General features: G+C 43.0%; 1 protein-coding gene across 2 annotated transcripts in view; it reads right to left on the bottom strand.

The window, feature by feature from the left end:
* SV2C (synaptic vesicle glycoprotein 2C) overlaps positions 1–14,349 on the bottom strand; it is a 163,764-nt gene that overhangs the window by 94,420 nt on the left and 54,995 nt on the right. For both annotated transcript variants that reach the window (XM_069595340.1, XM_069595341.1), the window contains exon 3: positions 529–680. In XM_069595340.1, the coding sequence (XP_069451441.1) occupies positions 529–680 (152 nt within the window). The remainder of the gene's footprint in view (positions 1–528; positions 681–14,349) is intronic.

Below are 14,349 nucleotides of genomic sequence, written 5' to 3'. Positions count from 1 at the left end.
GCTGTGGAGGGCTGTAGAGTCACCTCTGAGGCTCTGCAAACTGATGGTCCTTAAGGAGACGGGGCTCTCCCTGCTCCCATCCCAGCTCTGAGCTTCTGGAAGAGGCGAGGCTGCCATGGGCTGAGCCGTGGGCTAAGCCGAGAGGAGATGAGTCAAGGTACTCGCAGTGTCTCACACGCGTGAGGAGCCCAAGAACCACCGTAAGTCAAGCTGCCTTATAGGCTATGATCTGTGCATCCTTCCACCTCCACTTACACGGGAGCCCATGCTGACAGCACAAAGGGAACAAAGCAAAGTGGAGACACTGAAAACAGCGAAATGAAAAGTCTTCCCAAAGGATTGCTGGCACAGTCCTACCTCATACAGATCTATAAGGGGTTGGGGATGCGGCTCCTAGACATCACAAGAGGGACAGGCATGATGATGGCGCTGTTCTCAAAGCAGCACTGACAAGAGAGGGAACGGGTGGAAACAGAAGCTGAAACAAGACAAGGGGACCGCCCGGCTGGGGCAAGGCCGGCCTCTTACCGTAGTGCGGGATGATGGCCCAGGCCATGGCCGAGGCGTAGATGCCGCCGATCATCCAGAACATGCAGAGCCAGCTCAGATGCTCACCCCGCTTCTCTCGGGCCAGCACCTCCGCAAAGTAGGAGAACACGGTGGGGATGGCTCCTCCAATCCTGCCAAGAGGTAGGGACTGTATGTGATATCAGGGCTCGTACAGCCAGTGTGAAACACGAAGGGCAGAGCTAAAGCAAGCTCTATTAGCACACGCTCTCTTTTCCAGCCTATCAAGGAAGGTACATTTTCTACAACTTAGTAACTTTTATAGTGGCTCAGACGGTAAAGAATCCGCCTGCAATGTGGGAGACCAGGGTTCAATCCATGCGTTGGGAAGATCTCCTGGAGTGGGGCATGGCAACCCACTACAGTATTCTTGCCTAGAGAATCCCCGTGGACAGAGGAGCTTGGCGGCTACAGTCCATGAGGCTGCAAAGAGTCGGACCCGACTGAGCAAATAAGCACACAGCATGTTCAAAATAGGTTTATTATCCTCCCCAAACTTGAACCTGCAATTAAACTATGTTACCAAAAGGTGGGAGTGGTGCCCTACTCACGTGCTTTATACAGAGCGCTTAGCTTAAGATCTCCATGGACTTTCTATTTCTTGCTTATGTTCTACATCGTGTTTATCAAAAAGCACAATATTTGGTATGATCTAGGAAATACTTTAATTAACACATTAAAAAAATATATATATATTATGATTATGTCTTGTCCATGACATGGGGACTTTGGAAAGAGATTCAAACACCTCTAGAGGGCTGACTGCAACTGATACCACTCCACAGCGTTGGTCCTATAGCCCTGTCTGAGGGATATGTTAACACAGGACGCACAGGGCTGCTGCCTAGACTGGCTCTGGTCCTCATCCAGCAGGTACTGCTGAATGAGTGTGTGTGAAAGGGGCACTGGGACAATCACATAAAGAGCTGCTGGTTTAGATATCAACAGTGCAATGCTTCCTTCCAGTCAAGGTGATTTTAAGCGACACTGATCTCTGGATAGAGGGTATGAACAGTGACCTCTTCTCAGGTTAAGGTTCTCAAATGAGGGTCTATGGAATCAAAATTTTGTTCATTCTAGGGAGATGGGCCATAGATCTCATCAGAAGGTCAACTTGGCCTTGACCCCACAAATTTTAAGACATTGTCTAAGAAAGTAAGGTAGTATGGGAAATAATTACTATCATTCTAAACAATATGTGAATTCTTAACATAATTATTTTTTTTAAGTGTGCCACAATATAGTGAAAGTCACTCAGTTGTGTCCGACTTTTTGCAACCACATGGACTATACAGGAATTCTCCAGGCCAGAATACTGGAGTGGGCAGCCTTTCCCTTCTCCAGGGGATCTTCCCAACACAGGGATCGAACCCAGGTCTCCCACATTGCAGGCAGATTCTTTACCAGCTGAGCCACAAGGGAAGCCCAAGAATACTAGAGTGGGTAGCCTGTCCCTTCTCCAGGGATCTTCCTGACCCAGGAATTGAACTGGGGTCTCCTGCATTGCAGGCGGATTCTTCACCAACTGAGTTATCAGGGAAGCCCTCAATATATAAGCAAGTTGTGAAGACAACATCTAGTGATACACAGTTGTTCAAATATGTACTGATTCCTTTATGTTCATATTTCTGTAAGGAAAATTGCTATTGACATTTCAAGTAAATTTGATGTCAAGGAATGACACTTGTATTTATTCATCTAGCAATAACTGATTTCCTGAGTGCCTTTAATATGATGAAGAAATACTGACAGTGATCTTAGCAAATGCAATTAAGAGAAAGGCCACATCGGCAGCAGATGTACCTATGAACCACGGAGTTGATAATGTCACTCTGCACCAACTGGTACGTATGGCACCATTTCATGAGTCTGCCCCTGTTTACAGTAATGTGGTAGTCATCTGCGGCTGGATATGTGCAGACCACCTAGAACAGTGCTTTTCAATCCACAGGCTACAAAATTAATTTAGCAAATGTCAACAGCATTTTAAAAAATTGAAATAGACATGAAATAGTTGAGTGACATTCAAGTAATAAGTATCATTTCATGCATTTCATTCACAATAAACATTTATAGTAATATATATTCGTATGTGTAGCTGTGAGTATAAATACATATTCAATATATATCCATATATATGCATGTGTGCTAAGTTGCTTCAGTTCTGTCTGATTCTTTGCGACCCTAAGGACTACAGCCCACTAGGTTCCTAGAATCCATGGGATTCTCCAGGCAAGAATAATAGAGTGTACTGCCTTGCCCTTTTTCAGGGGCTCTTCCCAAGCCAGGGACTGAACCTATGTCTCCTGCGGCTCCTGCACTGCCGGCATATTCTTTGCTGCTGAGCCACTGGGGAAACCCATAACTATATATATACTATATATATGTGCTCTTAGTAAGAAGTACTGTTCAAAGAGTTTAAAAATCACTAACTTAGAGCATCTATATCTGTTCCTCCGGGCTATGAATGTGACGGTTCTATCTAAAATCTCTGTGAGTGTGATTCCATGTGATTTCAGACGTAGCACATGGCAACTCAGAGCCATCACACCAAGGGTAGCCAGCCAGCACCAAGTCCATCAACCAGACCCCCAAACAAGAAACAGATGTATACGATGACCAGTCAGAGCTGGCTATAAACCACACCACAGAAACTCACACAGTTCTCTGTCTGGCTTCCTGAGGACCTCACACCATGCGTGGACAGCTAGCTGAATTTAAAAATTCAACAGTGTTTCAAACAGATTTGAAACGGTTCCATTACAACACACAGTTTTAATGGGAAATGAAATATCTGTCATAAATCATTTAACGCTGTCCCTTTTGTCATTTGATGTGAGGAATCTGTTTCTCTGCACCATAAAGTCCCAGGTCCCTAATCTGTGTCTCCACTTTTCAATGCAAAGGAAGAGCCTCAGTTTTTACTGATTTTTAACATCCTAATTAATGTTTCATCGGGATTCTGGACACTCCGTGTGTATGAGTGGTAACTCACACTTCAGGAAGGCACAGTTGTGTGTCAGGAGATGCCAGGTTGCTCTGAACCAAGATGAATGTACTCCAGGTGGCTACCAATGCAAGTGGGAGGCTTGCCTGTTAGTTTTATTACTGTTGCATAAAAGAATGCCAACTTTAGGGGCTTTTAAACAATCCTTCTGATTTTAATTCAATGCCTCTTTTTCAAGGTGTTTTTTTTTTTTTTTTGCTTTTTGAATTTTTTTTTTTTTTTGGCATGTATGTCTCTCATTGTTTGTAAAGCAGACCACAAGGAATTCTAAAATCAAGGGCTAAGTGAATTTGAAGGAGGGAGGGAATCTATTTAAACCCCTTGCAAAGTCCTTCAGACTCAGAGACCTAAAAAACAATCCAAGCATTCACATTTCTTATTGTGAGCTGATCATCTATTTTGGGAAAAACATTAACTCCTCATCATATGGTGATATCCTTCAAGCAGAGAAAAACATTACAGTACATTGCAGTGTGCCGTAATATTAACTGATCCTGGTGTTTCATAGCCGATCAGAGTGCTTACATGTTGCTTACACTAGACCAAAGGCTCTTGGAAGGTGAAGACTATAACATATTCATCTTTGAATCCCCTTTATTTGGCCTACTGGACATGAGCTAAGTGTTTACTCGGAAGAAACAAATTGCCCCAAGACTCTCTGATGATGGAGTGGAAGAGTAAGCTGCTGTGATGGCCTAACATCTCCAGTGAGTGGAAACATACACCTTATGTCCTGGGCCAACATGACCGGAAGCTGGGGATGCTGGCACGGCAGTTCTGACAGCAGCAGAGCCCCAAAAGAGTTCGTGAATTACTCTATGTCTTAGTCGTCACCCTCCACCACCAAATCTTATTTTAAAAGCTCCCTGTTACTATTCTATCTCACTATTTTGTATGAGGGGCTAATATATCTCCTTATTTGTTTTATTGTACTAAGATATAATTTCTGAGAACACTTGAAGGGAGAAACATATCTGAATGAAGTTTCTCAAATTCTCTATGGTTACTAAATAGGGTTGACTTTGTGCCCCTCTCCCAGCAGACATTTGACAATGTCTGGAGATATTTTTAGTTATCACAGCTCAGGGGTTGCCCCTGGCACATCGTGGGCAGAGTCCAGGCACGCTGCTAAAAACCCGATCATATTCTCAGCAGCCCCTCATAACAAAGACTTATCCAGCTGCCAATATCAACAGTGCTGAGGCTGAGAAACTCTCGCCATGGGGACGTAATAGAGGAAATATGATACTTTAAACAGCCAGGATATAAGGCATACCATGGTTCTCTTTTACACAGCAGATAGGCAGTAAATGTCTAAATACAGTTAACAGGGAGACCTCTTTATTGTTCATTATCTACTGATCAATTAGCTACTGTTGAAATGTGCTCACGATTTCATTTTTGACAGAATATTTACACAAATGAAACACTGAGATCAGGGTGGTTTATAAAGAATTTTTCTCACCATAGGATATTAAGTCTATTTTATTAGCTCCCATCAAGGACCATATCTTCATTGTCCATGGTAGTGGGAGGCACAAAGGGAATAATAATTGAAATGCACACTCTGTTATGGGTGGAAGATTAGCCAGATTCAAAAGAACTGAATTGACACTGATGAAACAGAAGGTTGGCATGTGGAATTTCAGAGTTGGAGCTATTTTCCCTAAGTACTATTAATGTTAGGTGTTTACAACTTTAATTACAGAAATATAAAGAAAGCAAAAAAAAATCTGTATTAAAACTCATCACTAGAATAAGTTGGGACCCCTCCAGTACCTCATTGCACGTGTGTGTGCACTCAAGTGTGGGAACACACTCAACATGCCCCTCAAAAGCTCCGCAATACTTTTCGCAATACTCAACATAAGGCATCAAGTAAATGTCATAAAACATATTTTCCTCAGTAAACTAAGACAAATTCACAAATGAGATGTGGTATAAGGCAAAGACTTGTATCAGCTTTACAGACACAATTTCTGTGCTGGAAACACGAGACATGTAAACTGAATGAGTTTAGCAAAGTGGGAAGAAGGAGAAGGCCAAACATTCCTGTCTCCACAAACCTCCCTGAAAAACTGGGAAGCCTGACTGATTGAAATCTGCGCGTTTCACAGCCACACCTCGCATCGCTCCAGCCTCGATGACACCTTTGTGGTGGATTATGTCTGTCTCTGTACCTTGTCACTCGGATGTATGCTAGCTATTGAGAAGATGAGGAGGACGTTTCTATGGTGAAAGGAGGAGGTTGTACACAAGAGGGCCAGTTATACTTAAAACGGCTTGAAGTATGATGCTCAGGGGAGAAATTATAGAATGATGACTTCCTGTCCTGAAAGGAATTGAATAATTCTGTTTTGCTTTAATGCTTAGTGAGCACGTATTGATAACAATGAGTAACTTTATTCTTTCTAACTTCACCATGTGATTGCCAGCCAGGGCCGCTCCTCAAACTCCCCTTTCCATTGGGAAATGAGGTATTACATGAGACTGTAATTAAGCAGGAAGTTGAATAAGCATTGTAAAGTCATGTGTTCCATACAGATAGTAAGCAGGTGCCAAAATGCACCAAGAGCTGACTCTGGTGGCTTTATTACAACAAGCATTATGGGTTTATAAAAATGACTAATCAATGCTGTAGTCTATGCCAGGAATCACAATCACAAATAATTCACATGAAAAATATCCTTTTAATCTTTGCTCAGAATCAGCAACCAAAAAAAGAAAGAAGACATTGAACTGCCAGGCAAGTCGGACAGCAATTCAGAACCAATTCATTGTGTTTTCAACTGGACCCAGAAGTAAACAACTAAAGCAGCAACTCCAAAGATGGACTTCCTTTTCATGAAAGTAACAGAGTATCACAGGGGAGGCTGCTCAGAGGCTTAGATGAAAGAACACAGATCTAACATCTACGGACAGGCTAGGTTGGCACAGAAAATGAGATTGCTGTATTGATTAGAAGGCATGTGTCTACTGTGAGTAATCAAGATAGAGACAGGAAAAGAATATTTCCTGGTAACAAAACCAATCATCAAATTAGGAATAAGGATCCCTCATGCCCAGCTTTGGTGCTAAAGCGTGGGGGGTTAGGGTAGCTTTAGTCTTCCCATCTGCAAAGCCGCAGCTTAAACCTGACTATTTTGAGAATATGGAGATGCAAATATATAATCTGAGTAAACGTTGTGTTTCTAAGAAAACATAATTCCAACTCCCCTAGCCCTTGTTTGCAATCATATTGGTGCCCTAAGCCTGTCAAACCTAAACAGAACTGCAGGCAGCAGCTAGTGGTAAAGAATCTGCCTGCCAATTCAGGAGATGCTGGTTCAATGCCTGGGGTCGGGAAAATCCCCTGGAGAAGGGCATGGCAACCCACTCCGGTATTCTTGCCTGGAGAATCCCATGGACAGAGGAGCCTGGCGGGCTACAGAGTTGGACACGACTGAAGCAACTTAGCAATGCAGCATGCACGCAAAGCCCCTCAAACCTAAACAGATCTGCATATCCACAGCAGCAGACCTGCTGCCATGAGGGAGAAGGTGTATTCAGAGATCAGAATCCTCATGCTGTCTTGGAAAAAAAATCATCTCACTATTGAGACAGCTGGAAGCATGCTGTCCCATGGCACCTAAATGATGTCATGAACAAAGATGGTGATGACCGTTAGGATGATCTGTAAGAAGCGATGAAGAAAGACACGCAGACTTTTCCGGTCACTTGCTGTATATATCTAATCACCCATTTCTCCTCGGTCACCCACTCACCTGCCATTTACCAACCCATCCATCATCCCCCCCACCATGCAGCCCCTCACCCAGCCAAGATCTGGGCCAAGCACATCACCTGTTGCCGGAGGGACAGGCATGAAGAATACATATCTCTACCCTCAAGGAGCTCACAGAGTCAGTTCTTAAAAGTGCATGTGGCTAATTTTTCATAATAATATGTCATGACTTTGGGAGCACTTTTCCTCTGTTACTTCTTTCTCCTTTGGAATCTATAGTTCTTTCACCAAAAGGTATACAGGGAAATAAAGTGTGTCTGAATGGTCCACTGTTGTTGGAAATTCTCATAAAAGGCATTAAGACAGTGCTTCCCAATGGAAATACCATGTGAAGTATGTATAAAATTTTGAATTTTCTAGAAAAGATATCAAAACAAGGCTGCAGTTACTTTTAATAAATATTCATTTAAAAAAATAAAAATTAAAAAAAAATTCATTTAACCCAATGTATCCAAATACTATCATTTTAACATGTACTCAATATAAAAATTATTAATGAGATATTTTATACTCTTTTGCAGGTATTAAGGCTTTGGAATCCAGTGCTATGTATTTTATACCTTACAGCACCTCTAAATTTGGCCACATTTCATATGCTTGGTGGCTACATATGGCCTGCTGGACTGCACAGGCCTAGGAAAACACTGACTCACTGTTTATAACTTGGGTTTGCAATTATTTTTGGATTAAAGATAATTTAGTCTGTTGCCTCATCTTCCATATTGGAAACAGTCTTTCCATTCCAATTTTTTGGGTCAGAAATCTTGAACTGATCTGTTCAAAATGTTTATTTGGCGTCTGTCATGTATCAGACATCGTGTGGTATGAAATCACAGACATTTCTCAATGAATCTGAGACAACACAGGCCTGGTGATTATAAGCATGGAGCCAGACTGCCTGGGTATGATTTTACCATTAGCCTCTCTGTGCCTCATCTTTCTCATCTATAAAATGGGTAGCACAAATATTATCTTCCTCATAGGGTCACCATGAGGCTTTAATGAATCAATATTTATAAAGTACTTAACACAGCATCTCTCAATAGAGCAACTACTATATAGGTGTTTGATAAACCATGTTTAAAAGTTGAAAATTTTTAAACAGTTCTGCATTTTTCCAATGCAGGAGGTATAACCTTACAGTTTGGAATTAGACTAAAACTCAGAAGACTTGGGAGTCTACTGAACACATGGAAGTCAATCTATCCATGCCTCAACATTCTAATTTCAAAAAGGCAGGATATTTTTGCATACTCAGTTATTTTAGAAATGTTCTGAACATAAATGAGGTTCTACATAGTTTGAAGAATTTCAGTCAGTGGTAATCATTTCTATCAAGTCAGGGTATTCTGGTTATTGCACCTTTACAACAATGGATTGATATCAGTGAATGGACGGATACTGTTTAGCTATGAAGGATGCATTTATGAGGCTCCATTTGCAGAGGGAGAAACGGCCAGTCATTCTCCTACCATACACAGACACTGAAATTTCATTTTAAGTTCTGTTGCTGGTATAGTTTTCTCCTGACCTTTACGCTTAGCGGTGCCAGGCCTTCAGCGAGACGCTCCCAACTCTGACATTGCCCGGCATCTGAAGCATTCCCATTCTCATAATTAACAGTGACTGGAAACAAATAATTTAATTCTGGGCAAATGAAAATGAATCAATGGTGTCAACTCCATTTCCCATCTTTCTAATTTTCTGTAACAAAGGAGGAGAGGGAAATGTCTGTTCCCTGATGTGAGACTCACTTAGGAAACTGAGAGACAGACGAATAATTGCTGATGCCCTACTCCTCCTTCCCATAAAGCATTGCTGTCCCTGGCAGGAAGAGTGTGCCTTGTGCTGAATGAACATGTAAAGTCATGCAGAATTTGGCACCCGGACACATTTATGTTTCTAAGAAAATACACTCATGACTTAGTGTGGTGAACAGAGGAAAGCACATCTATCACAAACCCAGCCGTCAGGCTCCTTTATATGCAGAGCAGGAATATAACACAGTCCTGCTGATGATGCCTCAGAACAAAGTAAGATAGGGCAAGAGGAAGGCTGTGGCTCTTGCAATAAAATCAACACGAAGGCATCTTAACCTTGGATTCAGAATGCACAGTTTGCCTGATAACAGAGTGGCTAGTCCAAAAGGACTTCACTGCAACTTAAGTCCTGGCTGTGTCACTCCTGGTTCCATCACTGAACCTTAACCTGTGATATGAGGGGTCTGGACTGTGACCCAGAAATTCACTTCCTCCTCTGAAAGGCCCAGTGTGAGGAACTAGCGGACAGGCACCATACCAATGTGAAGATCCTCTCAGTTGCTCTGTCCATTCCAATTACGTATTCTGGAACTGGGAAGTGACCACAGGATGGATTCAGCGACCTCCTGGACTCACTGTGAGATGGATTTGAGATCAAACTCCATTGAACACCTGACCTTTGTAAGTCCTAACTCTGAGTGGTGAACCACAGGGACATTTTGGGTCTCCTGGAATTAATGTCAGTTCAGAGCCAGTGCCTAGTAAGCTCTGAAAAGTCGATTATTTCCTTTTCTCTCATGCAGTTACCCTGGTAAAAGGCACAGGTCCTTTGGGGGAAGGCTGGGGGAAAGATGAACAGCATAAACTTCTAGCAATATACTAGGGTCTCCTCTTCATTCAAGGGGTTCTGGGTCTGTAAACTGGCTCAAGTCTGGAAATTGACTGAGGGCCATGCCTTTTTGTTTTTATGATGCAAGTTAAACTTTTGGTCATTTAATTGAGAACTCTTCCCCTAACACAGACCAAGTAAGACTTTATTAAACTTCCTGTGATTAAGCAATAAAGAGTAGACAGACCTATCCTGTCGATCTCTGCCCTCTTGGAATTTACATGCTGGTTGAGGAAAGACATAAACACATAAGAAGCAAATATTTTGGTGCATTGATCAGTGCAACCAAAAAGACCAACCAGGGGTCTGTGGTGAGAGTCACTGGGAGGGGTGGTCTGAGGTTGTGAGTGCTGAGGGCCTAGGAAGAAGACCCTGTGAAGCTGAAAGGATGGTAAGAGTGATGCTCCTGGGAAATGCGTGGAGCATTGCAGGGTCTGAGCACCAGAGTTCCACAACAGAAAAAAAGTGCCAACATTCTGAAATTTTCCTTCCTTGTTCACCGAGTTCTCTTCAATTTAAAACCAGATCAGATGTGGATAAGGGAGCTGCCTAGTGCATAGAAATAACAAGATCTCTTATTTAAGGTCTCTAGGATCAAAGTCTTAATTCTTTGACTCAAGTTTTAACTAACAATGTTTAAATCAAAGGACTATGTCAAAACTTCAGCTGCTTGTGTTTTCAGTGCGTAAGTGATGGACATGGAAAGGGTTTGAACATCACACACCTTTAAAACAAGAAGAACTTTCATGCAGAAACTGGTTTATCACAGTTTTGTTGCCATTTTCTCCTCATCTATGAGTCTCCCACATTCCTTGCTGCTGCCCCACAAAGGACACTGACTAGTTCTTAGCAGACAGAGAATGGGAGTGCTTTTGAACTAGGGTGCTGGAGAAGACTCTTGAGAGTCCGTTGGACAACAAGGAGATCAAACCAGTCCATCCTAAAGGAAATCAACCCTGAACATTCACTGGAAGGACTAATGCTGAGGCTGAAGCTCCAATACTTTGGCCACCTGATGCGAAGAACCGACTCATTGGAAAAGACCTGATGCCAGGAAAGATTGAGGGCAAGAGGAGAAAGGGACAACAGAGGACGAAATGGTTAGATGGCATCACTGACTCAATGGACCTGAATTTGAGCAAGCTCTGGGAGATGGTGAAGGACAGGGAAGCCTGGTGTGCTGCAGTCCATGGGGTCGCAGAGAGTCAGACACGACTGAACAACAATGGGAGGGCTGTCTGTGTGCCTTCCCTCTCCAACCAGACCGGAAGCATCTAGGGGCCAGGTCTCATCTATAACTGTGAAAGGTCCTCCATGGTTTCAGGAGTAGAGCAGGTGTGAGAGTTTTGTTTTTGAGTTGGAATGGAATTGGAGAACATAGAGTCTCAGCTGAGAGTGTCCAGATGAACCCTCTCTGCCAAGACAACCCCTCTGTCATCAGGGCAGCTCTCCACATGTTAGGAGAAGGCAACAGGGCCCCAAACTCAGCCAAGGAAGACAGACCGATTTCTTCACTTCCCTTAACAGCTGTGTTTTTCAGGTCGCCTCAGCTGCTGGATCCTACAAGGTCCTGAGTGTTTCGCTGCCTGGGCCCAGGTGAGGAAGCTCACATGGCTTCCCCGCGAGCCCCACTCCCAGCTAAGGGACTCTCCACCTGTTCTGGAGAGCAGAGATGCTCTGTTTTACTTGCCTGCTTTCTTCCAAGTCTTTGCCCATGATTAGTCTTTTCTGTTTCCCTCTTGGAATCGAAGTCAGAAAGAAGACTTCCCCTCTCCGTCTGCTGTCACTCTGAGGCAAGATTCAACATGCAATCTCACTTGATCCTCATACTCAAAGGTAGGATGTAAAGCACTATTATCGCCCTTTCACAAAAGCAGCAGCAGGCTGGAGGGCCCAAGGGACTTTCCCAAGGGCTCACAGTAAGGCCAGGGCTAGGGTGGACTTGAATTTCTGGACTCCCCATTCTGTGCCCACTTTGCAAAGGCATACAGTGCACTAGTCTCTCGGAGCACAATTGATAGAGTGTAGCTGAATTAGCAATGCACAGTCTATGCTTTGCCAGGTAAATTATCTTATTTAGAGGTCTGCAGCCCTGAGCTGCTGGTTGAAAAATGATGTGTCAGCAACAAAGAAGCAAATGATGTCATGAATATACCCAAGCCATCTCTGTCTCTGTGCTGCCCCTGAATTAGCTTCTGGACAGTCCCTTAGTGTGGAGTACGCTACAGCCACCAGAATCGCCCTTTTCTCTGCAGTCAATGGAGTTGCCCATGTCTTCATCTAGACTGGCAATGAAAATTGCCATAATCATCCAAACCTGGTCAGGTACTTTTGAGTCTATGGATACTGTTGATATTTTCTGGATAAGGTTGTGAATGGAAAGGACTAGAAAGTTCAGAACTTGGGTTGTTAGGCTTCTCCTGACAGGCTAGTGGTATTATGTACGTAAAAGAAACAGCAGGAGGAAGTTCTCCTGCGGCAAGAATGTCTTATCCCATGGACCCTGAGAAGGTCCTTTAATAAGCAGTTTTAATCGCACCTGCTCTTCCTCAGGTATCTCAGTTCACTCAGCACTGGGTTGGCTGCAGCCCCCTGAATTCATGACCCAGAAATCCTCCCCACAGACGACACGTGCAGCCAGTCTCACACAGCCTTGAGCACCAAGCGTCCCCTCTGCTAAGGAAAAGCCCTCCTTCCCCATCAATACAAAGCAAATGATTGATTCTGATCATTCTTCTCCAAGGAAAAAATATTTTCACACTTTCCCAAACTTTCCAACCCTCCTGCTTTACTGCAGTGTCTTCACTCTAAGGAAAACTCCTGAGATTCCTGCCACTTAGTCACACATTTGCCAAGTGCCCCCTATGTGAAGAATATGTCAAAGCAGGAGATGCAAGCGACATGGGTTTGATCTCTGGGTCGGGAAGATCCCCTGCAGTTGGAAATGGCAATCCACTCCAGTCTCCTTGCCTGGAAAATTCCATGGACAGAGGAGCCTGGCTGGCTACAGTCCATGGGGTCGCAAAGAGTTGGACACCACTGAGCAACTGAGCATGCACACACATCCTATGTGTAGAATGTAGCACCGAAGAGGTTCCAGAAGATGAAAAAAAGAACATCGGAAAAATTTGTGGATCCACCAATCTCAATATGTGAACAAATCTTGTGGCAGAAAACAATATAAAAAAGCGTTTTGAATGAATCATGAAAATGAACCATTAGTCTGCACGGGGAAACCTTTGTACTCTTAAAATAACCCACTTACATAGTATTTCTCTTTGATGCCTTATATTCCTGCTAATCTTAGCTCTGATTTTAAAGTACTACTATATGTAATTAAGAGAGATAGGCTGCAGCTTTTTGACCTGCTCTTCGCGCAAAACTGGGCTTTGCTGTGTGGTGACCAACATCATCAACCACAACTGATCGACTTCTCAAATTCATAACCCAGCACAGATTCCTCCCCTGTCTTCATTCATTTTTCTTTTACTTTATATTATTCCTATAGATTCATCTTATGCTAGACTCCCTCAGAAACAACATCTCTAATGAAAACAGAGTTCTTAAGCATGAATTAGAAATTTTATATTTGCACTATTTTGTTTTTTTCCTATTCAAGCAGAGTTTCTTGGACTCTCCTAATTGAGGTATTGGGTTTTCCTAAGCTGTGGATTTGCTTAATCTAGTAATGAGTGCTTCAAGTTCTTTAACAAAAATGACTAACCATTGGCTATACTATGCCACTGCACTTGTCAATAGCACAACTTCTGTTGACTCAACAGAAGTCAGGCACTTATAAAAAGAACCTACTGCATCTCATGAAGCAGGCTTCCTACTTAGTTAAATATGCTATTGGTGGTTTAGTTGCTAAGTCATGTTGCGACTGGTTGCGACCCCACAGACTGTAGCCTGCTGGGCTCCTCTGTGGAGGGGGTTGTCACTTCCTTCTCCAGGGGATCTTCCTGACCCAGGGATCAAACCCAGATCTCCTTCATTGCAGGTGGTCTCCTGCAGTTACCAAAGATCAATTAAACAATATTTACTTGAGACTCTCTCATCTTGGATTTAAGAGCATAGTTGAATGGTTCAAACCTTTAACTAGTTCATAATAGGTAGGACTAGAGCTATTCCTGGCTTACATTTTTAGAAGGAAAAAAACATCCACTCATAAATGCACTGCCACAGATACAGCATTCCTTTGAAAACAACACCCATTTCCTAGACATAAAACACTAAAAGAATCAGCCACGGGAACACATGCGTATTCCCTTCTCTTCTGGATTTAAAGGTTGATAATTATATTTCTAAGAACCAGCACTATGGCTCCTAGGCTGACACAAAG

The sequence above is a fragment of the Ovis canadensis genome, chromosome 7, assembly GCF_042477335.2.
Source record: "Ovis canadensis isolate MfBH-ARS-UI-01 breed Bighorn chromosome 7, ARS-UI_OviCan_v2, whole genome shotgun sequence".
Lineage (NCBI taxonomy): Eukaryota > Metazoa > Chordata > Mammalia > Artiodactyla > Bovidae > Ovis > Ovis canadensis.
Note: the sequence above shows the minus strand (reverse complement) of the source record. Positions and strands in the feature narration are given on the sequence as shown.